The sequence below is a fragment of the Octopus sinensis genome, linkage group LG7, assembly GCF_006345805.1.
Source record: "Octopus sinensis linkage group LG7, ASM634580v1, whole genome shotgun sequence".
NCBI lineage: Eukaryota > Metazoa > Mollusca > Cephalopoda > Octopoda > Octopodidae > Octopus > Octopus sinensis.
This window is the reverse complement of record NC_043003.1, coordinates 52,506,053-52,531,418: the sequence shown is the minus strand read 5'-3', so window position 1 is coordinate 52,531,418 and position 25,366 is coordinate 52,506,053. Positions and strand designations below refer to the sequence as shown.

The window sequence follows — 25,366 nt, the reverse complement described above, 5'->3', positions numbered from 1 at the left end:
TTCATAGGCATATTCTCAAGTTCAGCTGAAAGTCAATGGGAACTGCTGCCGCCCTGCTAAATGGAATAGTAGATTGGGATACCAGCGTGACCCTCGACCTTTTGCCATCCCTATCTCCCATATAAAACAAAATGGTGGATTGATTGGTTCGGTTGATGTTGTTATAGCTCGAATCTATCCTATAATGGTAAAATATTTTCCTTCCTTTCATTTTTATATACAAGCAATATGAACTTAAAACTGCAGTTCACGAACTATTTACTTCTTTTCAGATATAAAATAAATTCATGAAATTTTTTTTACAAATTTTGACCTCCTCTTATCTAAAGGTCTTCTTATTCATGGAAATATATGGTGTGTGTGTGTGTGTGTATATATATATATATATATATATATATATAGTTTATATCCAGTCTGCTGAATTGAACTGATAAGCCCACATATAACATCCAAAGGTACATCTTTCTTACCTCTGATGAAATTATATATACTCGTGTCACATAAATGTAAATTTAATGTACAAATTTGTAATTGAATTATTTAGTAATAATTGAAATGCCTGTAAGAAGCGAAGATGACCAATTTGTTAATAATAAACAATTATTAACTCCCTAATTTCCATTTTCTTTTCTTCTTTTAACTGGATATAAACTATATGCTTTATATGCACCTATTGTTTTAAGTGAATTTCATTCCCCCAAAATATTAGGTATTGAACCAGAATTTCCTTGGATGCAACCATCCCTTTGCGAGGTTAACATATCCTCTCATTAAATTTAATAATTATATATATATATATATATATATATATACTTGTTTATATCTGTCACAGTGCTGTCTTGGAATTTATTGAAAGTAATGGTGTGTTATTCTATTTATGCAAGGTATACATTACCTGTTTTTCTCATTTATATTGCCATTATCATCATTATCATCATCATTTAATGTCCATTTTTCATGTTGGCGTGGGTTGGATAGTTTGACAGGTGCTGGCAAGCATGAGAGCTGCAACAGGCTCCAGTTGCCTGTTTTGACATGGCTTCTATGACTGATTGTCCTTCCTAATGCCAACCACTTTACAGAGTATGCTGGCTGCTCTTTACATAGTACCAGCATGGGTGCTTTTTACATGGCATCAGCACAAGTACATTTTATGTGGAACCTGCACAAGTGCTTTTTACATGTCACTGTCACAGATGTATTTTAGATGGCACTACCACCAGCAGAGTCACTAAGTAACTTTCAAGACAGACCTCTTAGTTGAAAAATTTAGTGGAACCAAGAGAAGTGGTTGTGTACCAGGTGAGCGGTTAAAGTATTATAGACAGGGGTGGGACAGAGATAGTTGTCTTATTATAGAGAAGATACTTAGTTACACCAGTAGGACAAGGAAGGTGGGAGAGAGAGAAATAGATGGTGTTGAAGATGTATTGGGGAACAGTAGGAACAATGGTGGGGTGTATAAGTAGTACTGAAAGGATGGAGAGAGATGTTCCACCAGATAAGGGAGTGGGGACCCTGTCAAAAGCTTTCCCCATGTTGATAAAAACCAAGTACAGAGGTTTATTTTTGGTTAAATACTGCTCCTACAGTTCCCTAACCAGGTAAATAGCATCAGTAGTGCTTCTCCCTGCCACAGAACCAAACTGCATCTCATCTAGGCTAACTCTCTTCCTAATTAGTTAGGTTATGACCCTCTCTGTAACTTTCATCATCTAGTCCAACACTTTGATACCTCTATAATTATTTTTGCCTGTGGTGTCACTTTACTTTTGTAACAGTTGACTATAATGCTGCTACACCAGTCATTGGTATGACTCCCTCATGGACAATTTGATTAATTATATGGGTGACTAGACCATATCTCACTTTGACAGATATTTTAAGCAACTCAGCAGTGATTCCTGATGAGTTGGGTATTTCCTTGTCTTTTGTCTTTGTATCCTTCATAGCTTTATCTACCAAGCTACCGTCTATTTGGATAGCTGGTCCCTCTTTTGGAGACTTTCCTTCTATGCATTCTCTTCATTTAACAGCCTTTCATAGTGGCACTTTGAAGCCTCTTTCTATACAGAATCAATGTGAACATGCCTCTCTCCTACAGCATCATGATTTTCACTGACACACTGTCTTGCAAGCCAAAACACCACCAGCCTTTGGTCCACATACCACAGAACACTGGCAAACTTCTTCCTTTCTGTTTCTCCCCTAGCTAAATAAACCTATCTCTCAGCTTCCCTTCTAGTGACCTGATATTGTTTTCTACTACCACCACTCTTCTAGTCCTTCCAGGCCTGTTTCTTTGTTCTGATAGCTCTGTCTGCAATTCTGTTCCACCACCATGTCACCTTAGGTCTGGATGGGACTTTGCACCTATCATAAATTTGGTCAGTGGCCCTCACTAAGTTGTCCTTGGTGTTATATGTCAATGAAGCAACTAAAGTGGTCTTGTGAATAATACAGTCAAATATATATGGAAACACATATTATCCAACACATTCTATAAGATCTAGGATAAATACATTGAGAAAAGAAAAAAATTGTATGTTAAACACTAAAACATATGTTCATAAGTATCAATATATTTATTTAGATCTTTGTCCAGATTGCAAATGATCCATTTGAAATTCTTTTTTTTTTTAAGTACATGGAAAAAGTAAGTGGATCAAGAGCTGTTTTCCGGTCAAGTCATAACGAGCGTAAAGCAGAAGAACAATACAAAAGAATTCAACAGGAAACACTTGAGAGAGTTTATAACAAGGTGCAGCAAAACTATAAAGAGATTGTATCAAAAGGTATCTTATAATTAGAAAATTTATTTTAAATTTGTGGTTACCATGGAACTTAATGTCATCATCATCATCATCTGTCTTTCATGACGACATGGATTGAATTGTTTGAGAGGATCCAATGAGCTAGAGGACAGCATTGAGCTCTGTTGTCTGCTTTGTTGTGACATCATTCATGCATTTGTACTGGTTTTAAGGTGTTAGGGTTAGGGTTGTCATAAATAACAGTGACAAATGAAATATACTGCCTGAAGTTCTTGTTGACAAACAACAGCAGTAATTTTATCCAGCTGATTACACGTCATTAATTGGTTGAAATTACTGAAATACGAGAAATTTTACGTGAAATAACTTTGTAAATATAAGTCTTTCTCAAAAGTGCTAAGAGTAAAAGTTGTTTTATATGACATATTCTACCAGTGTCCAAAGTTTGAAAGTGTTTAGTTACAAAAAATTATTTTTTAAATCTGTAAGTCAAAAGGTAAATTTCCTCTTCACCTTCATCCATCTTCACTTTGAATACTGTTGTCTGCCATGGTCTTCTTACACAAAACAAAATATAAAAATTGAAGCACCCCGGAGATCAATCACAAAAGCTAAAATAGATGACATAAAAGGTCTTGATTATTAGGATCAGCTTAAGAAGCTCAAACTTTATTCCCACCAGTGCCAATGTGTGCGATATCATTTGTATGATTTGGAAAATATTTCAACAGCATTGTGCAAATGTTAGCATCAACTTTAAAATTCACTCATGGCTTGGTCCCCATGCCATCTGTCCTCCACAAAAACCATGCTTGCATCACATCACAATATGAAGACAGGACTGTTTTGCCTCAACTAGCCCTGCTCTCTTTAACATCATGCCAAGATACATAGCAGAAGAAAAAAGATCTTATAGCTTTCAAATGATTCCTGCATGAATATCTCCAGCAAACTCCATATAAACCACCTATACCCAGTTATATCTCTGCAAATAATAACTCTTTATTCAAATGGGCTATTCAAATGGCCAAAACTTATCTAAGTATAGTCACTAAGTGAAGTTGTGTGTTCTAGTAGTTAGTGTTGCACTCACAATTTCAAGATTGTAGTTTCAATTCCCAGACCAGTGGTGCATTGTGTTCTTGAGCAAAACACTTCATTTCACATTGCTCCAGTCCACTCAACTGTAAATGAATAATCCTGCAACAGACTAGCATTCCGTACTAGAGTAATGTTCACATGCCTACCCAGCCAGCAGAGTGGTATCATTTAAAAATTACAACAAAATGAGTAAGTGCACTATGCCCAGTGTGTCCAAAAACATCCAATAGTTTGGTCACTACAGTGATAATGTGATAGTTATTAAAGAAGATAGAATGTTTGAAAATAGATAATTGTCATGAGCATTAATTGTAACCTTTAACAAAATGCATTAGTTGTCTTTTTATTGCTGTCAGAAAAAAATTCATAATTTCTCAGTCTCCCCTGACTGGCCCCCATGCCTGTGGCACATAAAAAACAACCTCCGAACATGGTGGATATCAGTACCCCCAACTGGCTCACATACAAGTAGCACATAAAAAGCACTAGCCAAATGTGGTCGATGCCAGTGCCCCCTGGCTGGCTCCCATGCTGGTGGCACATAAGAAGCACTAGCCAAATGTGGTCGATGCCAGTGCCCCCTGACTGGCTCCCATGCCAGTGGCACATAAAAAGGACCATCTGAACATGGTTGATGCCAGTGACCCCTGACTGGCTCTCATGCCAGTAGCATGTTACAAGCATCCACTACACTCTGGGAGTGGTTGGCATTAGGAAGGGCATCCAGCTGTAGAAACATTGCCAGATCAGATTGGAGCTTGGTGCAGTCCACTAGCTTACCAGACCTTAGTCAAACCATCCAACTCATGCCAGCATGAAAAGCAGACATTAAACGATGATGATGATCTAGATTTATATTCTTTTATTACTATCGATTAGCCATCTTTGTTCTTTCTTTGTAATCAGTTTCCATATGCCAATAATATCTGTAACTCTTTTCTTTCATCTCTCAGGAAATAACGTGAAGCCAAAACAATTTACTCATAAGGACATTGCTATTTTGGACAGTGGCAGAGATATTTACGATGCAATATTGTCAGCTTTACACCCTGAAAGTGTTCAAGTAAGCTTTTACTTTGTTTCAGAACAACAAATATTCCATCCCTATATATTGTCATTAAAGATGGACTGTTAAATTCACCGAATCATTGTTGTATAATAACTAATATCACCTTGCTGATATCATTAAAATTTAGAAATTTCTCAAGCATGAAATATTTTTTTTATAATGGTGAATCTTGAAGCATATAAAGTTATAAATGATTGTGTGTAAATATTGGGTTTAAGAGGCTTGACTTCCTGTATTCTGTTACTTGTTTCAGTCAGTTGACTGTGGCCATGCTGGAGTACCGCCTTGAAGGGTTTTAGTTGAACAAATCAACCCCAGGACTTATTCCTTTTTTTAAACCCTGGTACTAATTCTATTGGCTCCTTATGCCAACACCAGTTGTCAAGCAGTGATGAGGAACAGACACAGACACAAAGATAGATATATATATATATACGACAGGCTTCTTTCAGTTTCTGCCTACCAAATCCACTCACAAGGTTTCAGTTGGCCCAAGGCTATATTGGAAAACACTTGCCCAAGGTGCCACACAATGGAACTGAACCTGGTATGATGTGGATGGAAAGCAAGATTCTTACCAACACAGCCACACCTGCACCTATCCAGATATTTACATGCTATCATTTTTTGTTTTATATGCTTCAAGATCCACTGTTCCAAAACAGAACAATATCTACTTGTTGCTGATGTTACAACTGAGACATTTTATAACATTATTTATAATGACTCTCCCTAGATACACAAAGTAGACTGTCTATAATTCAAAAGTAGCAGTTTTAATATTATTTGCTATTTAGAATAGCTGCAGTATAATCAAATGGTTAAGAAACGTGTTGTGCAACCACTAGATATTGGGTTCAGTCTCAATATGTGCATCTTCATTAAATTGTCATTTTTTTATAACGTCAATACAAGCCATAATTTGTGAGTGAAAGTGGGTTGACAGAAACAACAGAGGCTTGTTGGGTTCATTGTACCTCTACCTCAAAAAGTACTAAAGGTACCTTCTGATTCTACCTGAGAATTATATGAAGGGTATATGTTTTCGAAATGCTCAGCCACTTACCTATTAATTCAGAAGCAGGTAGTTCAGGTGACCAAACAACTGAATCCTCATCATCAATTTATATATTAAACTAATTAATGTTGTTTCTTGGGAGAGTCATTGCACCAATATTAATAACACCTGCACTGATTCAATTCCACTCCTTTACTATTAATCAATTGCTTGAATATTTATCTAACTAACCAATCGATCATTTGTATAACTTGGTTAAACAGTCGATCATCTGGGTTTTTTTATTTTTCTTGGTTCACAGTGACTTCTCTCCCGGTCTGCTACGGAAGCTGTGTTTGTCTGTCTGGGAAAATCTTTATTCTGTACAAGCAGAAATATCTTTCTAACCAGTTCTGTACAGTAGGCATTCAAACTATGGCTTAGTTTCTATCCAATATCAGTACCTACTTGACTTCACTTTTACTACTAATGCCGTTGAGAAAAATATGCATACGGGCATAATTCTATAGTTACAAGTTGAATTTGCAACTAGATGATTTCATGTTCAACTCTACTGCATGGTACTACAATATTTTCCGGCTTACAAGTTTACTTATCATGTAAACATTCAAACACCTTCACTATCCTTCCAAATCCTGCTGCATTTTACATTGAATTTTTGGTTCTCCAAAGTTATCTTAATGTATATAAGTCAACTTACTGTTTTTGACTGAAAGTTTTCATCTGATAAATTCAATTTGTATACTGGAAAATATTTGTGCTTAATCCTTTCGTTATCCAAACTGCCCAAAGCCGCCCGAAAAAAATTTTGGTTAATGTGACCAAACTGCCCAAACCCGCCCGTAATTTACCTATTCATATTTAAATGAGAATATCAGAGCAAATCTCTTTAGTACATTCGTGAAAACACGTATTATACTTCGTAAACAGTTCATCTACAGTTTTGTACAACGATCGAAGTGTAATTTTAATTCCATGAATTTTGGGAGATTTTTTTCCGAAATTTGTTCCTATTGTGTTTTCAAAATTTGTAATTCTGACAAAAAATAGATACGAATTTCATTATATCAAGCAGCGAGTCAGAATTCGAAGGATTTTCTACTGAAGACCTTGATAAATCTAACTCTATGACTGAAAAAAAAAAGCACGTGGTATTTGATAATGAATCTGATGTTTCATTTTCCGAAAGTGAAAACAGTGAATCCGAGAGCTCCGACAGTGATAAAGAAAATGAATTGGCACCTGAATGGAGTGAAAATTTAAAAACTGTTTCTTTCGGTGATTTTTCTGAAGAAACTGGACCAAGCCACAGACTTTCCCAGGAGAGTAAAGCCTTAGACTATTTCTTTTTACTTTTTCGAATGAGCCTATTTGAAATCATTACGGCAGAAACGAACCGTTACACTAAATGTAAACAAAGCGAAAGAAAGGATAGTTAGTGGTTTCCCACAACCTTAAATGAAATTAAGACTATTTTGCCATAAATATTATTATGGGTGTCAGAAAGTTACCTAGAATAACAAATTCTATCGTAAAATTTTGTTGTATACCCAATTGAATATTAGCTAATAACCCATTTTCTATAGCGATGTTTGAACAAAATTTTAATAATTTTATATTTTGTTGAATTTACCTGTATCTGCCTGCAATTAGAGTCACTTTGTGACAAAAATTATAGTATAGAATTGGTTGAGAACATTTCATTAAATTATCTTCCAAAAATCAGATTAATATATTGATAAATAAAAAAGTTATAGTTGTTTAATGAAACCAGACTAAATTTATGATTATGTTAGAAATTAATTGAAACACATAAAGGGTGTATTTTGGTCAGAAATATAGTAACGAAAGGGTTAAACCTCATATGACCAATATCTTATGAGTGGAGTTTTGAAAGACAGAAATTTTGGAGGCTCATCATATGTGTATATGCATGTGTATATATTTTGCTGATGTATATCATTGAAGGATATAAACATTGGTAAGAAACCGAAGACTGGTGATACTTCTTTGTCACTTTCATTTTCAGAAATGCTGTGAACTAATGATTTACTCATTACTAAGGTATAACTAACAACACTATTCTTCATAATTTACATTATAAAGTAAATATATATATATATCTTTTATCTTTTACTTGTTTCAGTCATTGGACTCTGGCCATGCTGGAGTACTGCTTTGAAAGGTTGTAGTCAAACACATTGACCCCTGTATTTATATTTCTTTTAAAGTCTGGTACTTATTCTATCAGTCTCTTTTGCCAAACTGCTAGTTATGAAGATGTGGGGGACAAACATACACAAAGACATACACACAAATGATAGGTTTCCATACAGTTTGCTTCTACCAAATTCATTCACAAGACATTGGTTGTCCTGGAGCCATAAAAAAGAAGACACATGTGATGTGCAGTAGGATTGAACCCAAAACCACATGGTTGCCAAGTGAGCTTCTTGACCACATAAACTCCATTTTTCTCACCGTCTTTAATGAACGAAACAGGATTTATCTTTCATTGACGTTGTTCCTTCTTTGTTTCTTCTCTAACATCCTTCTAAAATTAGCCTCTCCTTGCTATATAAGGAAATATATTTTCTGTTTGTACCCACCTACACTAAGTAGGATTGGTTCATGTTTCTTTTTTCCTTTTGCTTGTTTTTTTTTTGTTTTTTTAATCAGTTTATCATCCCCATTGTTTTAGTAAAATTTATACCAGTAGTATAACAAGGAGGTCTCTACAAGGTCCCTCTACTTGCTTGTAATAGCAGCAAAATCTCCTTCAATCAATAGTTTTTACATCTTAGAAATAGGAAGGATACGTTGAACAGTGTAATCTTAGATTTACAAAATTGCTTTATTGTTATGAATGAAATACTTTTAATCACAAGTCAACCTGAGACTTAGCAAATACAACAACAACATATACTAAAATTTCAGGTCAAAGCTGAAACTTCTTTTGGGTTGATGAATAATTCATGAGCAATTTTTTTTTTTTTTTCAAATTTAAAAATGCATGCAGAAATAAAACGCATTGGCAAAATGTTTTATATACACACTTCAATGCATTTTTAATATAGTTAGTATTTGTTACTGAACACAATATCATTGTAAATACCATTATCCTATCTACATAAATGTAGATAGGATAATTTATGTGTTGTGAAAAATTAAGCTCATCTCATTCACTTTATTGTCACCCTTTTGATGCAAACTGAATGAAAAATATATATTGTTTGTTTATATATATGCTGTTATATTATCAGATATTGTAGCATAAAAAATAAAGGGAAGCTAACTGATGTGTGGATATTTGTCTTTGACTTATTTTAGTCATTGGACTGTGCCCAATACTAAAGTACCATTTTTAAGGGTTTTAGTCAACCAAATCAAACCAATTAATTATTTTTTAAGTTTGTTGTTTATTCTATCAGTTTCTGTTGCTGAATTGCTCACTTCTGGAGCCGCAAATAAACCAACACTATTTGTCAAGAAGTGAGCAACACACACACACGCATGCACACACACACGCATGCACACACACACACACTTATGTATACATCATCATTTAACATCCATTTTCCATGCTGGCATAGGTTAGACAGTTTGACTGGAATTGATAAGTTGGAGACCTGCACCAGGCTCCGATCTGTTTTGGCTTGGTTTCTACAACTAGATGAGTCCTATGCCGTGCCTCATCCCAGGTGATCAACTTGCACTCACTCAAGAGTTTACCTTTTATTGTGCCATGACTGGTGTTGCAGGTTGCCTTCTCTTTCTTGGGCAGGTCCAAAGGGAGTTTGAAAGACGAATGGGCTGTGCAGCCACCATTTAGCAGGGTAGTAGCTATTCCACTTGAGGCCACCTCAAGGGCAATCTTTCATTTGTCAAATTTTAGCCAATAGATGGTTGTTGACAAATATCTTGCCAGTTCTACCTGGGTCATCCAGGAAAAAATAGATCTCCCCTTTTGCCTTCAGTGCTTGAAATAGTTGAGTTATAAGCATCCCTTTGCTCCTCTATCAGTCGGTGCTCATTATCAGTAACATACACTGTCATTTTTTTCAGTATCATAGTTGCTCTCCCGCATGTACTCAATTGCTAGAATGTTGGTTGCCTGTTCTGGTTGAGGCAGGCCAGAAGTGATGATTCCTTGCCCTCCCATAGTTTGGACTCAGGTATCCAGGTCAAATAGTGTCTCATTGTAAATTGCATTATTGATAGAATCCTTAGAGATTGGACAAATTTGCCTTGTGGAATTTAATTCTGGTTCTTTACATTCTCAACTCAAATCCTACTCAGGTCAACTTTGACCTCAGTCCTTCTAGGGTTGATAAAATAAAATACTAGTCTAGTGCTTGGGACGATATATTTCGCTAACCCCATCCTGTAAATATCAGCCTAAAAAACATTCGAGCGAGGTTGTTGCCACTGCTGCTGGACTTGCCCATGTGCAGATGGCACATAAAAAGCACCATTTGAGCGTGGCCACTACCAGTACCGCCTGACTGGCCCTCGTGCTGGTGGCACATAAAAGCACCCATTACACTCTCGGAGTGGTTGGCGTTAGGAAGGGCATCCAGCCGTAGAAACTCTGCCAGATCAACATTGGAGTCTGGTGCAGCCATCTGGTTCGCCAGACCTCAGTCAAATTGTCTAACCCATGCTAGCATGGAAAGCGGACATTACACAATGATGATGATGTTGATATTTTCAGTTGAGCTCTGTTTCTGAATCTTGTGCAGGATGTCCTCAGCCAAGCTTTCTTTGTAGGTCTCCCAAACCTTGAGAGGCTCACCCTAGCCACATGTCATCAGCATGATGGAAAATAACTGGCACAGTTGATTTGGTGCTCTTCTGACTGCTGATCCTCCAGTGTCTGATACAAGTGGGCATCATTCTCCAGTTGTCCATGTTTGGCACAGGCTTCTCTGTAGGTCGTACAGACCTCTCCATTATACCTTTGCAGGTCTGTGAATGATGTAGGTGAAGATTTGTTTGTTGGTTTGGGCAGGAAGATCGTAACAGACAGACAGAAATTGCCATTTATATATAAAGATATATAATTTATAAATTAACAAAGTCTTGATAATAAAGAATATTTAACCACTTATGCAGTGTTGAACACTCATTTGCACTGTTCATTACTTGTGTTTCTTCTTCTTCATCATCATCATCATCACTTAACATCCATTCTCTTTGCTGACATGGGTTAGACAGTTTGACAAGAACTGACAAGCCAGAGGGTTGTGCCAGGCTCTATTGCTTGTTTTGGCATGATTTCTTATAGCTGGATGCCCTTCCTAATACCAACCACTTTACTGTGTGCTTTTTTTCATGGCACCAACACCAGTGGGGTCACTCAGTAACTTGCAAGACAATGCAAAGTCACCTCGACTGGGGAGAGTAGTATTGAGGGAAGTAATTTTGTGCTTGTTGATGAAATGTTAAAAGAACAATAGAGAAACAGAGATAGCTGTCTTGCTGTAGATGAAATGCAAGAACACTCCAGTTGGAAAAGAGAGGAGAGTTGGAAACTTAGAGAGAAAGATTGTTAGCATTTAAACCTTTGTGACCATATAAGTGCAGGTATGGCTGTGTGGTTAAGCAGTTGCTTCCCAATCATATGCTTTCAAGTTTAGGCCCACTGTGTAGCACCTTGGACAAGTATCTTCTTCTGTAACCCTGGGCTGATTAAAGCCTTGGTAGATGGAAATTGAAAGAAGCCCAAAAATATTTTCATCCTGTAAGCCTTAGTTATTTTTTCTCTCACTTCTTAGTTTTTCACTATGGCTGTGGTTGATACCAGTGCCACTTGACTGGCTCCCATGCAGGTGGCACGTAAAAAGCACCTACTACATTCTTGGAGTGGTTGGTGGTAGGAAGAGCATCCAGCTGTAGAAACCTTGCCTGATCAGATTGGAGCCTGGTGCAGCCTACCGGCTTGCCAATCCTCAGTCAAACTATCCAACTTATGCTAGCATGAAAAACAGATGTTAAACGATAATGATCATATATATATATGTGTGTGTATGTATGTATATATATACATTTCAATGATGATGATTTCTAACAAAAACAAATTATAACACACGTGTTGCATTATTTAGCCACACTTCAGTTCTATGATCAAAGTACTCCAGACTATCCCATGTTTTCAGACAATGTAATTTGAATACTAAAGAGTTAATCATAGTGAAAGACTATGAAAAGAAAAATGATGATGATGATTATGTTTCCTTGAAAATAAACAATCATATCAAAATTTCAAATCTCTGATAATGCATGATTAATTCAAAACAATGTAAATAAATACGCAATACTTTTAACAGTAATTTGAATACTAAAGAGTTAATCATAGTGAAAGACTATGAAAAGAAAAAGTAAGAAGAAAGATGCTTACTCTTCATAGGAAGACAGGCAGAGATAAAAAGAAAGAGAGAGAGTGGGTATTGCATGTTGTTTGTTTCTTCCATACACCCAAACATTGAAGTAGAGAAGATTTACTCCTTCACACATGTTTATGTCCTGACTACACAACAGCAAACAGCATAGTTTAGTCTAATGTGGATTTTTGTTATTATAAAGTAAACTGATAGGTTCTCCTGTTTTCATTATTTGGTAAAACGTTAAACTAAAATTAAAAAACAGCAAGATAATAAGAGTGTTGTTCGTTTGAAACATTATGATGCAGAAGTAGAGGCCTTTGCATCCAAAATCTTTTATTTTTTTACTTGTTTCGGTTATTAAACTGAGGCCATGCTGGGGCACTGCCTTGAAGAACTTTCAGTCGAATGAATCAACCTTAGCACATTTCTTTAAAGCCTGGTACTTATTCTTTCTGTCTCTTTTGTTGAACTGCTATGTTACAGGGACGTAATCCTGCCAGCACTGGTCTTCAAGCGGCTGTAGAGAGAGTATGTCATTGGTAACATCATGAATGGCAACAAAAGGATTTTGGCAAACTCAGCTGATTGATTGATTGATTGACTGAATGATTAAACAGACATTCAATTAGTTAATTGAACAAATGTTATGAATTGACCTATAAATAGAACCAGTGTGTGTATTTATTATTGGAAAAATGACCTTTGTGTGATACAACAAAAACATGATTTTAGGTTTTCAGACTATTAGATCTCATCTTTAGTGATGAATTTTTGTTTATATTTTATGTATTACCATTCTCAAGAAATGCAACCGTTTTGGTCCTGCCGACTAACCCTATTGTATTCCCTTCTAATATGCCTAAATAACGGAGACATCCTTTCACAACAATCTCTCTCCATCTGTCTTATGTCTACCATTACAGTTTAATAAAGCCATTGATTACCTACTCTCCTCCATCACTTGCCAGTTGTCCCTGGTCTCAGAGGAATTTAGTGAAAGTAATTGTTTCACCTTTGACATCAAAGCTTTCAGCCAAGTCTGATCAATGAATCTCCAGTCAAAATCTCCTGCCTGTGATCTCCAATGATTTCATCTTTTGGATTAACAGCTGCATGTATTGATGGTGCTCCTTCTGTCTCTCATTCTATCATCTCAGTCTTCCCTAGGCTTTGATATTCTCCCATCACTCTCTTCCTTCTATATATCATGATTACTGACTGCCACATCAAACAACAACCACTCACAAGTACCTGGCAAAATCCTTCATTTCTCTCTAATATTCCCCAAATATACATCATCCACTTGCAAATAAGACTCCATGTGCCAAACTCACACTGACTCCATAAACAGAGACAAAACATCTTCAAATGGAGATATACCATTTTTTGTCTCTTTCAACAGCACTTTAGCATAAACGTTACTCATAGCAAGAGAAATATTTGCACTCACACATTCTTTATCTTCAACATCACTAAATTCAAGCCCTTACAATTTCTCCAATTTACAGGTTCTACTATCACCAAGGATCTTTCCTCCTGAGAGCGCATCTTTAAAATTGCTGGGACCACTTCCCAACAACAGAGCCAGAAGATAGTTCACCCCTGTACAGTTAGTGATATTTACAAGGCTCAGATGATGTCCACACATTAAGGACGATTTTGCTGCACACATAGCCATCCTAGACTGTGTCCAAAAATGGCAACCTATATTGATTGGCATAAAGTCGCTTACAGACGCTCACCTAGCCTCTGACCTACAGATGTACTGTTCTTTTCTCTCTGCATTTTCTAGTTTGCTAGAAAGGCCTCTGCTCTTTGAATCCATTTGGGCTCATTCCACCACAATTCAGGCATCTTTCTTCTACTTGTCTCATTTTCTCTCATCAGTTTTGATGTGTCCAAATCTCCAGGCCCTGTAGTAACCACTATGATTGTTCCTTGCTTCACAGATTGGCAATCCTCTGGAATTTCCTCCTTGATTTTAGCTTTCATGCAAGGAACATTAATGGCTTCAATCTCACTAGTCAAAGAGCAACTGCAAAGACTATAAGCTCTAGAAGACCCAGCAAGTTTACACTAACACACACACACACATGCATGTGTGCAACATAGCACTAGTGTATTGAGAGAATGGTCATACATAAGAGGAATTACATGCGGTGTGCAAGAGAGAAGACTGCACTGGTTTGGTCATGTAAAACAAATGGATGTAGAAAGCTACAGAAAGAAGTACCAATCACTTAAAGTGGATGGAACTCATGATAGAGGGTGACCCAGGAAGACATGGGATGAAGTTGTGAAGGCTGATCTCAAAACACTGAGCCTTACAAAGAAGATGACAACGATCAAGACATCTATCACCTTGCTAAACTCAAGAAGACCCGTTCACCACAGAAGAATTGATATCTTGGACCACCTTGGTTAATGTTACCCTCCCAACTAAATGGGTTTTTGTCTTGCAAGTTGTTTGTTGTCCTTGTTGGTACTGTTGCCATGTAAAATGTGCCTGTCACATAAAAACCTAAAAAGCACTTGTGCTGATGCCACATAAAAAGCACTCAGTACATTTTGTAAAGTGGTTGGTGTTAAGAAAGGCATCAACCATAGAAACCATGCCAAAATGCACAACCGGAATCTGGTGCAGCTCTCCAGCCTGCCAGCTCTAGCCAAACCATCAAACCCATGCCAGTATGGAAAACAGATGTTGAGTGATGTTGATGCTGATGATAACATATACATATATAGGCGCAGGAGTGGGTGTGTGGTAAGTAGCTTGCTAACCAACCACATGGTTCCGGGTTCAGTCCCACTGCATGGCACCTTGGGCAAGTGTCTTCTACTATAGCCTCGGGCCGACCAAAGCCTTGTGAGTGGATTTGGTAGACAGAAACTAAAAGAAGCCCGTCGTATATATGTATATATATATATATATATATATATATATGCATGTGTGTGTTTATGTGTCTGTGTTTGTCCCCCTAGCATTGCTTGACAACCGATGCTGGTGTGTTTATGTCCCCGTTACTTAGCGGTTCGGCAAAAGAGACCAATAGAATAAGTACTGGGCTTACAAAAGAATAAGTCCCGGGGTCGAGTTGCTCAATTAAAGGCGGTGCTCCAGCATGGCCACAGTCAAATGACTGAAACAAGTAAAAGAGTAAAAAAGAGTATATATGCTACACGGCAGTGAAATATGGGCCATGACTGCTGAGGACATGTATAGGCTTGAAAGAAGTAAAGCTAGTATGATCCACTGAATGTGTAATGTCAGTGTGTATACTGAACAAAGTGTGAGCGATCTGAGAGAAAAGTTGGACATAAGAAGGATCAAATGTGGTGTGCAAGAGGTAGACCCAGGAAGATATGGGATGAGGTAGTGAAGCATGACCTTTGAATGTTGGGCCTCATGGAGGCAATGACAGGAAACCGAAACCTTTGGAGATATGCTGTGATTGAGAAGACCCGGCAACTAAAGAGATCGCAGCCATGGCCAATACTAGTGATGCATGTCCGGCCCATTTCAAAAGTACCTTTAATGTACCATGTGATATGATATGCTTGAGAAGACTTGTTGAGTCAAGTAAAACCAAAATCGTAGCTGTGGTCAGTGCCATCTGACTGGCTTCTGTACCAGTGGCAATTAAAATGCACCATCTAAACAACTTCGATGCCAGTGCCCCCAACTGGCTCCCATGCTGGTGGAATGTAAAATACACCATCTAAACATGGTTGATGTCAGTGCCATTTGACTGGCTCCCATATTGGTGGCACATAAAAAGCACCATTCAAATGTGATTGATGCCAGTTGCACATAAAAAGCACCATCTGAACATGATCGATGCCAGGGCTGCCTGACTGGCCCCTGTGCCGCGGTGGCATGTTAAAAGCACCCACTACACTCTCAGAGTGGTTGGCATTAGGAAGGGCATACAACTGTAGAAACATTGCCAGATCAGATTGGAGCCTGGTGCAGCGGCTGGCTTTACCAGACCTTGGTCAAACCGTCCAACCCATGCCAGCATGGAAAACGGACATTAAACAATGATTGATGATGTATCCAGGACATATCCAAGTACATTTTTTTATCTTTTAACAAGGTAAGTTGTGTTTTGAGAGGAATTTGGTTGCTATTTCTAGCAGATCAAGCAAACCTTTTGTTGCTCCCTTGTTGGTTTGTACAATACAAAATTGTTCACTGTAATTTAGAAACATAATGATATTATTGTGCTAATAACTTAAATTGTATTCCCGCTTATGTATTTCAAATAATTCTGTGTTGATGTTGTTGTCATCATCATTATTATCATTTAAAATACTCTTTACTATATTTGAATAAGTCAGGCAGAATTTGTTGAGGCAGATTTTCTACAGCCCTTTCTGTCACCCACTAAGATAATATTTTACTCATGGTGTGACATATTTTCCATGTGTGACTGAAAATGAACCACATTGCTTGTATGGTAGTCCTGCTCATTTACAGCCATCACATGATGTCAAGACAAGGGTACATGCAAATACATGTGTATGCTCACACACACATACACATATCTGGGGGTGTGGTAGAATCACTTGCCCAAGGTGCCATGTAGTGGGTCTGAACCCACGACCACATGGTTGTGAAGGAAACTTATTAACCACACATTGATGCCTATACCTATCTCAGTTAATTTTGAAAATAATCAAGAAATTTGAGTGATGTAGTAAAATAACTTTGTCATTGTTAATTTGATGTTTGGGAAACAGATCTTACATAAAAGAACAGTGGAAAGTTTTTTTTGAAATATGAACATTAAACAAGGAGTTTTGTATCATAAAATCAGGGAATCTCAAGCAGGTTGAGTGTCAAAGGGATTAATCTATTAAAGCCAATCTGTTCAGTAAAATTAAGCATCACTGTATTTAATAAGTTTCCCTCTGAAAGAAGCTTTCTATACTCTTACTCTCTCTCTTTCTTTCTCCCTCTCTTACTTGTTTCAGTCATTTTGACTGCGGCCATGCTGGAGCACTGCCTTTATTCGAGCAAATCGACCCCAGGACTTATTCTTTGTAAGCCTAGTACTTATTCTATCGGTCTCTTTTGCCGAACCGCTAAGTTACGAGAACATAAACACACCAGCATCAGTTGTCAAGCGATGTTGGGGGGACAAACACACACACACAAACACACACACACATATATATACATATACATATATGCGACAGGCTTCTTTCAGTTTCTGTCTACCAAATCCACTCACATGGCTTTGGTCGATCCGAAGCTATAGTAGAAGACACTTGCCCAAGATGCCACGCAGTGGGACTGAACCCGGAACCATGTGGTTGATAAGCAAGCTACTTACCACGCAGCCTCTCCTGTGCCTATAGTGATGATATAAAGGGAAAGATGAGGGTAAAAAGAGGTTATCATTTACCTTTTATTTGTTTGTTGTTGGACTGGAGCACTGCCTTGAAGGGTCTTGTCAAACAAATTAATCATAATATTTTTTTAAAGTCTATTTGTTCTTTTGTCTTTTTTGATAAACCATTAAGTTACAGGAATGTGAACCAACCAACATAGTTTGTAAAGTGTTGGTGTGAGGACAGACACTAAAACACACACCCACATATATATATATATATATATATACATACAAAGGGCTTCCACAGTTTCTGTGTATATATATTTCATTTCATGTTTGCTCTTTTTTTTTGCATAATAGCTCTATTTAAATTTTTTTTTTTTCTTTCCTTCCTTCCAAGGAATATCTTACCGAACATCAAAGAACACTGTTAGCCAATTATCAGCAAGAAGTCCAAAATTTAAGAAATCAGAAAATTCAAGATGAATTACAGAAAGCTCTTTCAGATGAAAATGAGGCAAGTTCTTTTTTTTTTTTAGTTCCTTTTTCAACATTGCTATCATTTAAAATCTTGTCATTTTATGAAGTTCATTTTAAAAATTTTATTCAAATATATTTCCTGTCATTGAAGAATCCAAAACGCAATGTTGTTGCTGTTTTAAAAGCAAGACTGGTGGGCTGCAGTGAACAAGATCGAGAACCACTTGCCAGTAAGACTTATTTCTCATTTATTTTAGTGTAGATCTAAGTATTCAATTTAATCGAAGTAACTTCTATATGTTGTAGTCTATGTACTAAATATTTTATTAGGAATCCACTCACATCTAAGTTACATTATAGGAATGTTAAATTAACCCCAATTCTTGACTAGTTACACACACAACACACACACACACATTAATTTTATCTAATTAGCAGTAGGTACAAAATAGCTTTACTTAGATTATATTTCTTCTTAACTTTCTTTCTGTATGCGTTCTATATTCGAAATATTTTCTTGGTTCACTTTGAATTCAACTAATTTTGGATGACCTCGAAAACGTTGTGTTAACAAATATTTTCAGATTTAATTCAACAATTAAAGATGTGATTTTCTCTATCCGTATTTTTGTTTTCTAATACTCTGAATTCCTTGAAATTTTTCTAAATGATATTCGGTTCCTCATGTCATACATGAGGATTTACCTTGGACGTGTATTCTTCTTGTGTTTATTGGTGTCTGATTGTTTGATATAGTTAACTTAATTCATTTAAAGCTGAATGCTTTATTAATATCTACCTAGACTTTTTAATGACTTTTTTCTTATTATACACACACACACACACACACATATATATATACACACACACTTACATATATATATATATATCTTGTTTTAGTCTAGAGAAAGGGTATTTTCCCATTGTCTTCATAGGCTCAATAAACCACTCAGATTGGCTCAGATAATACATCAACAGGAATGGAATTTCAATGTTCTAGGAAGAATATACTGACATAGTGGTTAAAGCCTTGAAGGGTGGAAACTGTGGGTGATAAGAAGAGCAGCAAATGAAGTCCAGAGTATCCGAGTGAAAGGAGCACAAAACCAACCAACTCCAAGAGCAGGGTTCACTGTCATAGTGGTAGAAAGACAGAGGTGTATGGCTTCATGCCAATTAGTCTGGTTGCATTTTCCTTGGTTGGCTATATGTGTAGCAGCAGTACTATCCCAGACACAGAAGCTGTAGTTCAGTGTAGGTCTCACTTGACTTTTGTGGATTGCTTACCATTGTTAGGAACTGAAGAATTTTCTTATTCTGAAGAAGAATGCCAGTTTTTTTAATGCATTTTTTTTCTCTCACATGGAAAAATTCTCAGCAATGACAAGGTCTGGCATTTTTAGTTACTTTGAGGGTTCTAGTTGCATATTGTTTGTGCTTTAGGTGATGTATCAAGGGATATGATATTGACCCTTGATAAGTACAATGTTTGTGTCTTTGTGCTTTTGAATGGAACAAAACTGGCATGACCCCATTTGAGAATGTTTGTGAATTCTCTACTCATAGATTTGTACAGGTTCACTGTAAGGTGTCAAGGCTGCATATGGTAATGCTTAGATGCAACTCAGGGACGAATGAAGAGTGGACATTGTGTGACATCAAATAGGTTTTTGACATATAGAAAGAAGAGTATACTGGACAATACTGAATCTTAGAGATTTTAGAGTGTGAATCAGAGAGACCCCCGGTTCATCACAAGTAAAGTATGGAGCCCACAAGAGAAAGTTTTGCTAGAAGATTCATATGCCAGGCATGGTCAAATATATTGCTGTCAGTTGATCTTACTGACTCCAGTGAAATGAAAAGCAAAGTTAACTTCAACAGGATCTGAAATCAGAATGTATAGGTTCATAGCTAAATACCAAAAGCATTTTGTTTGAATCTCTAAAGATTATACCAATTTGTTGACTATATGAGGTGCACATTATCCTCATCATCATTATTTTACTTTTCCCTGCTTTCACAGATCCATTGAAGATTCAAAACAGATTTTCTATGGCTAAGCTGCTTTTCTATGACCAACCCTCACCTGTTTCTAAGCAAGATATTTCTTATTTCTTTATTGCCCACAAGGGGCTAAACATAGAGGGGACAAACAAGGACAGACAAAGGGATTCAGTCGATTATATCGACCCCAGTGCTTAACTGGTACTTAATTTATTGACCTCCAAAAGGATGAAAGGCAAAGTCGACCTCAGCGGAATTTGAACTCAGAATGTAACAGCAGATGAAATACCTATTTCTTTATTACCCACAAGAGGCTAAACACAGAGGGGACAAACAAGGACAGACATAGGTATTAAGTCGATTACATCGACCCCAGTGCGTAACTGGTACTTAATTTATCGAGCCCGAAAGGATGAAAGGCAAAGTCGACCTCAGCGGAATTTGAACTCACAACGTAACGGCAGACAAAATACGGCTACGCATTTCGCCCGGTGTGCTAACGTTTCTGCCAGCTCGCCACCTTAAAGCAAGATATTTCTAACGGTCCTTCGAGCACATACAGTGCAATGGCTGGACATGTTTTCACAGATTGCTAATGAACAACATCATTTGTAGGATAGAGATGTTTGATTACAATTAGTAGTGTACATGCACGTGCTATAAGTACATATATATGTATGTGGTTGGCATAGAAACCATGCCGAAGCTAACATTGGAGCTTGACATGGCCCTGCACTTTGCCATATTCTATCAAACTGTCCAAGCCATTCCAGCATGAAAACAGGCATTAATTGATGATGATTATGAGGGTCTCCTTTCAGTTTTCATCTATCAAATCCACTCACAAGGTTTTCTTTGGCCTAGGTCTAGTAGATGCTGGTCCTAGGTGCTGCGCAATTGGACTGAACTTGAAACCACATGGTTGGGAAGTGAACTTGTGAGCCCCACAACCATTATAAAATCTTGGTTCCATATTCTATAACTATTAGGCTTAGGGTCAAAATTTTCTTCATTTCATCATCATCATCACTGTCATTATCATTGTCATCATCATCATCATCATCATTTAACATCCATTTTCCATGCTGGAATGAGTTGAATGGTTAACATTGGGTCTGGCAACCCAATGGCCAGCACCAAGCTTCATTGTAAGTTTTTGCATGTTTTCTACAGCTGGATGCCTTTCCTAATGTCATCCACCTTTCAGTGTATACTGTGATGGTTTTAGAAAGTGGGAGGTGGCTTTATGCTAGGTACTGAAAGGCTAAAGTATGATAGAGGGACAAGAACAGGTTTCTTACTATAGAGGAGACACGTGACTATTCAAGGATAGGTAGTAATAATAGAGAAGACAACGATAAAGAAGGAAGATGGTTGTAATGGTGTGCCAGAGCAAACTTTCAAAAAAGGTAAGCATAAGAGAGGAAACAGTCAGGGGATCAGATTGTTGGGGGAGGAAAGGGAAAAGTGGATAGTTTCATAAAAATGTGAAGGGAGAATAACATAAGGTTACAGAGTGGGGTGCAGGGGCGGATGTATTGAATGATTTTCAAGCGTGGAGGTACAGTGGTGGGGAAAATATCTGTGGAAAGGTGTAAGTTGAGATAGATAACAGTGGCTAAGGAACGATGGCAGATAGATCATCAGGTAAGATCATGCGTAAGGTAGAGGTTGATATGCAAGGTGTAGTTCTCGTTATTATTAATTTAAATGTATTGTATTACACATGACATCAGCAAACATTGTTACCTGTCATAATTGCTTATTTAGCTACACTATTGACTATATGGAAACCAACAGAAGAACTCATAAACATCTTGTCAGAAGGTTCAAGATATCGTATCTACAACCTTATCCCTGCACAGGCCCGGTAAGTGATGATTTAAAACACTTCTTTTTTTTTTTTTTTTTTTCATTTTCATTTTAAATATACTTCTATGAGTAAATGTTGGCCTCAAATTTTGGCACAAGGCCAGCAATTTCGGGGCACAGGCTAAGTCGATTACTAGTGCTCAACTGGTACTTATTTTATTGACTCCTAAAGGATGAAAGGCAAAGTCGACCTGAGTGGAATTTGAACTCTTTCTTTTTCTTTAAGCCTTTAACCCTCCAACGCAGAGCATAGGCCACTTATAGTTGAATTCCATGTCGCATAATTTTTGGCTTCTGTACTCTGCCATGAATGTCCCCCTTTCTCTAGTTCCTTTTGTGTTGATCTCCGCCATGAATTCTTAGGCCTACCTCTCCTTCTGTATCCATCCAGTTTCCACTGTAAAGCACTTTTTGCTACATTTGGTGTGTCTTTTCTAATTGTGCTACCAATCCACTTCCACTTTTTCTTAAATATGAATGTAAAAACAGACATAATGCCGCTAAGCATTTTGCTCAGCATGCTAACAATTCTACCAGCTTGTTGCCTTTTGATGAGTAAATAACAAGATTAGGGAAAATGAAAGCAATTTTTTAAATATTATGTTTATTGTGTAATCATAACCTTATATGTTCTAATTCTTTGTGTATAAATAAGTATACATAAGAATTTTATTTATGTTAAATCATCATTATCATCATCATCATCATCATCATCATTTAACGTCTACTTTCCTTGCTGACATGGGTTAGACAGTTTGAATGAAACTGATAAGCTGGGGAGCTGCACCAATCTGATTTCACATGGTTTCTATGGCTGGATGCCCTTCCTAATGCCAACCACTCCAAGAGTGTAATGGATGCTTTCTTCGTGCCGCCAGCACTGTGCCAGTTATGTGACACCGGCGTCAGTTGATCTGAATTTGAAAATAAAATTGTATTTCATTTTATTACTGTAGCAATGACAGCATCACTGCAACAAATGCTTGGCAAACATCTAATTAAACTTCTGAAAAGTAGCAGTTTTCATAAAGGCCACTTGACGGTAATAAAATTCTTGTGGTCTGAAAAATATTTGAAACTGAGAGACATTTGACACTTGTAAGTACTTCGGTGATTACACTTTAGAAAAAAATTCCACAATAATTCATTGTAAGATTTGTATATAATGTTGGTTTCATAAAAGCTGTGTATAACGGGCACAGGTATGGTTGTGTAGCAAGAAACTTGCTTCCCAATCACATGGTTCCAATTTCAGTCCCACTGCATGGCACGCTGGGCAAATGTCTTCTACTATAGCCTCATGGTAACCAAAGCCTTGTGAGTGAATTTGGTAGACGGAATCTTAAAGAAACCCAATGTATGTATATATATATATATATATATATCATCATCATCATCATCGTTTAACGTCCGTTCTCCATATATATATATATATATATATAGAGAGAGAGAGAGAGAGAGAGAGATATGTGTGTGGGTCTTTGTATCTGTGTCGTTCACTCACTACTGCTTGACAACCCATGCTGGTGTATTTACATCCCTGTAACTTAGCAGTTTGGCAAAAGAGACTGGTAGAATAAGTACAAAGCTTGAAAAAAGTCCTGGTAGGGTCAATTTGTTCAACTAAAACTTGATATATATATATCATCATCATCGTTTAGCATTCATTTTCCATGCTGGCATGGGTTGAATGGTTTGACTAGGGACTGGCAAGCCATGAGGCCACACCAGGCTCCAATCTGATCTGGCAATGTTTCTACAGCTGGATGCCCTTCCTAATGCCAACCACTCTGAGAGTGTAGTGGGTGCTTTTTACATGCCACCGGCATGGGAGCCAGCTTTCATTTGCCATATATGTATATATATATATATATATATATATATATATATATATATATATACATATACACACACACACATAAGTACTGGGGTCATTTTATCATTTTATTTATCTAAGAATTCTTCAAGGTGATGCCACAGTCTAACAACTGAAACAAGTAAAATATATACAGTTGTAAAGAAAATAACTTAGAAAGTTTACTACAGGACTCAAAAGCAGTTATAATGTTAGCGGTTATAACATATAGTATGGGGCGTTATAGTGACTGCAGAAAAAGCAGGGAGTGGCCACAACTTGATAGTGTGTCGAGGGGAGGTAGGACAAATTGCTTTTTGAATAATTACCAGTCAAATAGACTGCCTTTTATTTATTCATTTCTACAGTGGTTGGTGTTAGGAAGGGCATCCAGCCATAAAAAACATGCCAAAACAGACACAGAAGTTTGGTGCAGGTGCCTGCCTGGCCAGCTCCTGTAAAACCATGCCAGTATGGAAGGAAGATGTTAAACGATGATGATGACAATTTGGTCCAGAATGCGTAGAGATGTGTTGATACCACTGTCTTAATTTGTAAACATTTAACGCTTTTGCATTTAAGCCAGCCATGACAAAGTGTAAGCATCTTGAGAGAAAAATTGGGCACAAGAGGCATAAGAGCATCAGATGTGATGTGCCAGATAGAAGACTGCAGTGGTATAGTCATGTGATGTTTATGGACGAGAACATCTGCGTAAAGAAGTGCTGGTCCTTAACTGTGGAGGGAACCTGTGGAAGCAGTAAAGACATGGGACTAGGTAGTGAAGTATGATCTTCAGATGTTGGGTCTTGTGGAGGTGATGACAAATGATCGAGACCTTTGGTGGTTTGCTGTGCTTGAGGAAACTCGTCAGGCCAAGTGAATATGTAGTTGTGGATTGTGCTGGTGACACATAAAAGGCACCAATGATGGTCACGCGTAAAAGTCACCCATGATGGTGACATGTAAAAGGCACCCGCTAAACTCTTGAAGTAGTTGGCATGCATTAGGAAAGGCATACAGCTCTCTGGCTTACCAGTTCCAGTCAAACCATCTAACCCACGCCAGCATGGAAAATGGATGGTAAGTGTTGATGATGATGATATCCAGCTCAAATATTCTACCTGTTTTACATCTAAACTGGTCAGATCTGGCTTCTTACACCTACCCCATAATCTCATTCTAAAAATAAGCAATCACATCGTCAAAATTTCAAAGCTACAAGATAATGCATAATTAATTCAAAACAATTTGAATAAATAAGCATTACATTTGACTGAATAATTTGAACGCAGGAGGGTTAAAAAGTTTTTGAGCTTTATCGAAATAAATATCAAATGAAAATAGTAGTTGTGATACCTGTGCCGGTGGCATGTAAAAAGTACCATCCGAACGTGGCCGATGCCAGCGCTGCCTTGACTGGCTTCTGTGCCGGTGGCACATAAAAAGCACCATTCAAACGTGG

At 37.3% G+C, this 25,366-nt stretch overlaps 1 protein-coding gene across 16 annotated transcripts in view; it reads left to right on the top strand.

Moving 5' to 3' along the window:
• LOC115214409 (breast cancer type 2 susceptibility protein-like) overlaps positions 1-25,366 on the top strand; it is a 210,963-nt gene that overhangs the window by 141,336 nt on the left and 44,261 nt on the right. For 15 of the 16 annotated variants that reach the window (XM_036504782.1, XM_036504776.1, XM_036504779.1 and 12 more), the window contains 6 exons: positions 8-187; positions 2,645-2,795; positions 4,829-4,938; positions 18,088-18,203; positions 18,315-18,397; positions 21,945-22,044. In XM_036504782.1, coding sequence (XP_036360675.1) covers positions 8-187; positions 2,645-2,795; positions 4,829-4,938; positions 18,088-18,203; positions 18,315-18,397; positions 21,945-22,044 — 740 coding nt within the window. Of the gene's footprint in view, positions 1-7; positions 188-2,644; positions 2,796-4,828; positions 4,939-18,087; positions 18,205-18,314; positions 18,398-21,944; positions 22,045-25,366 lie in introns of all 16 variants that reach the window. The other variant, XM_036504771.1, reaches the window with a different exon arrangement.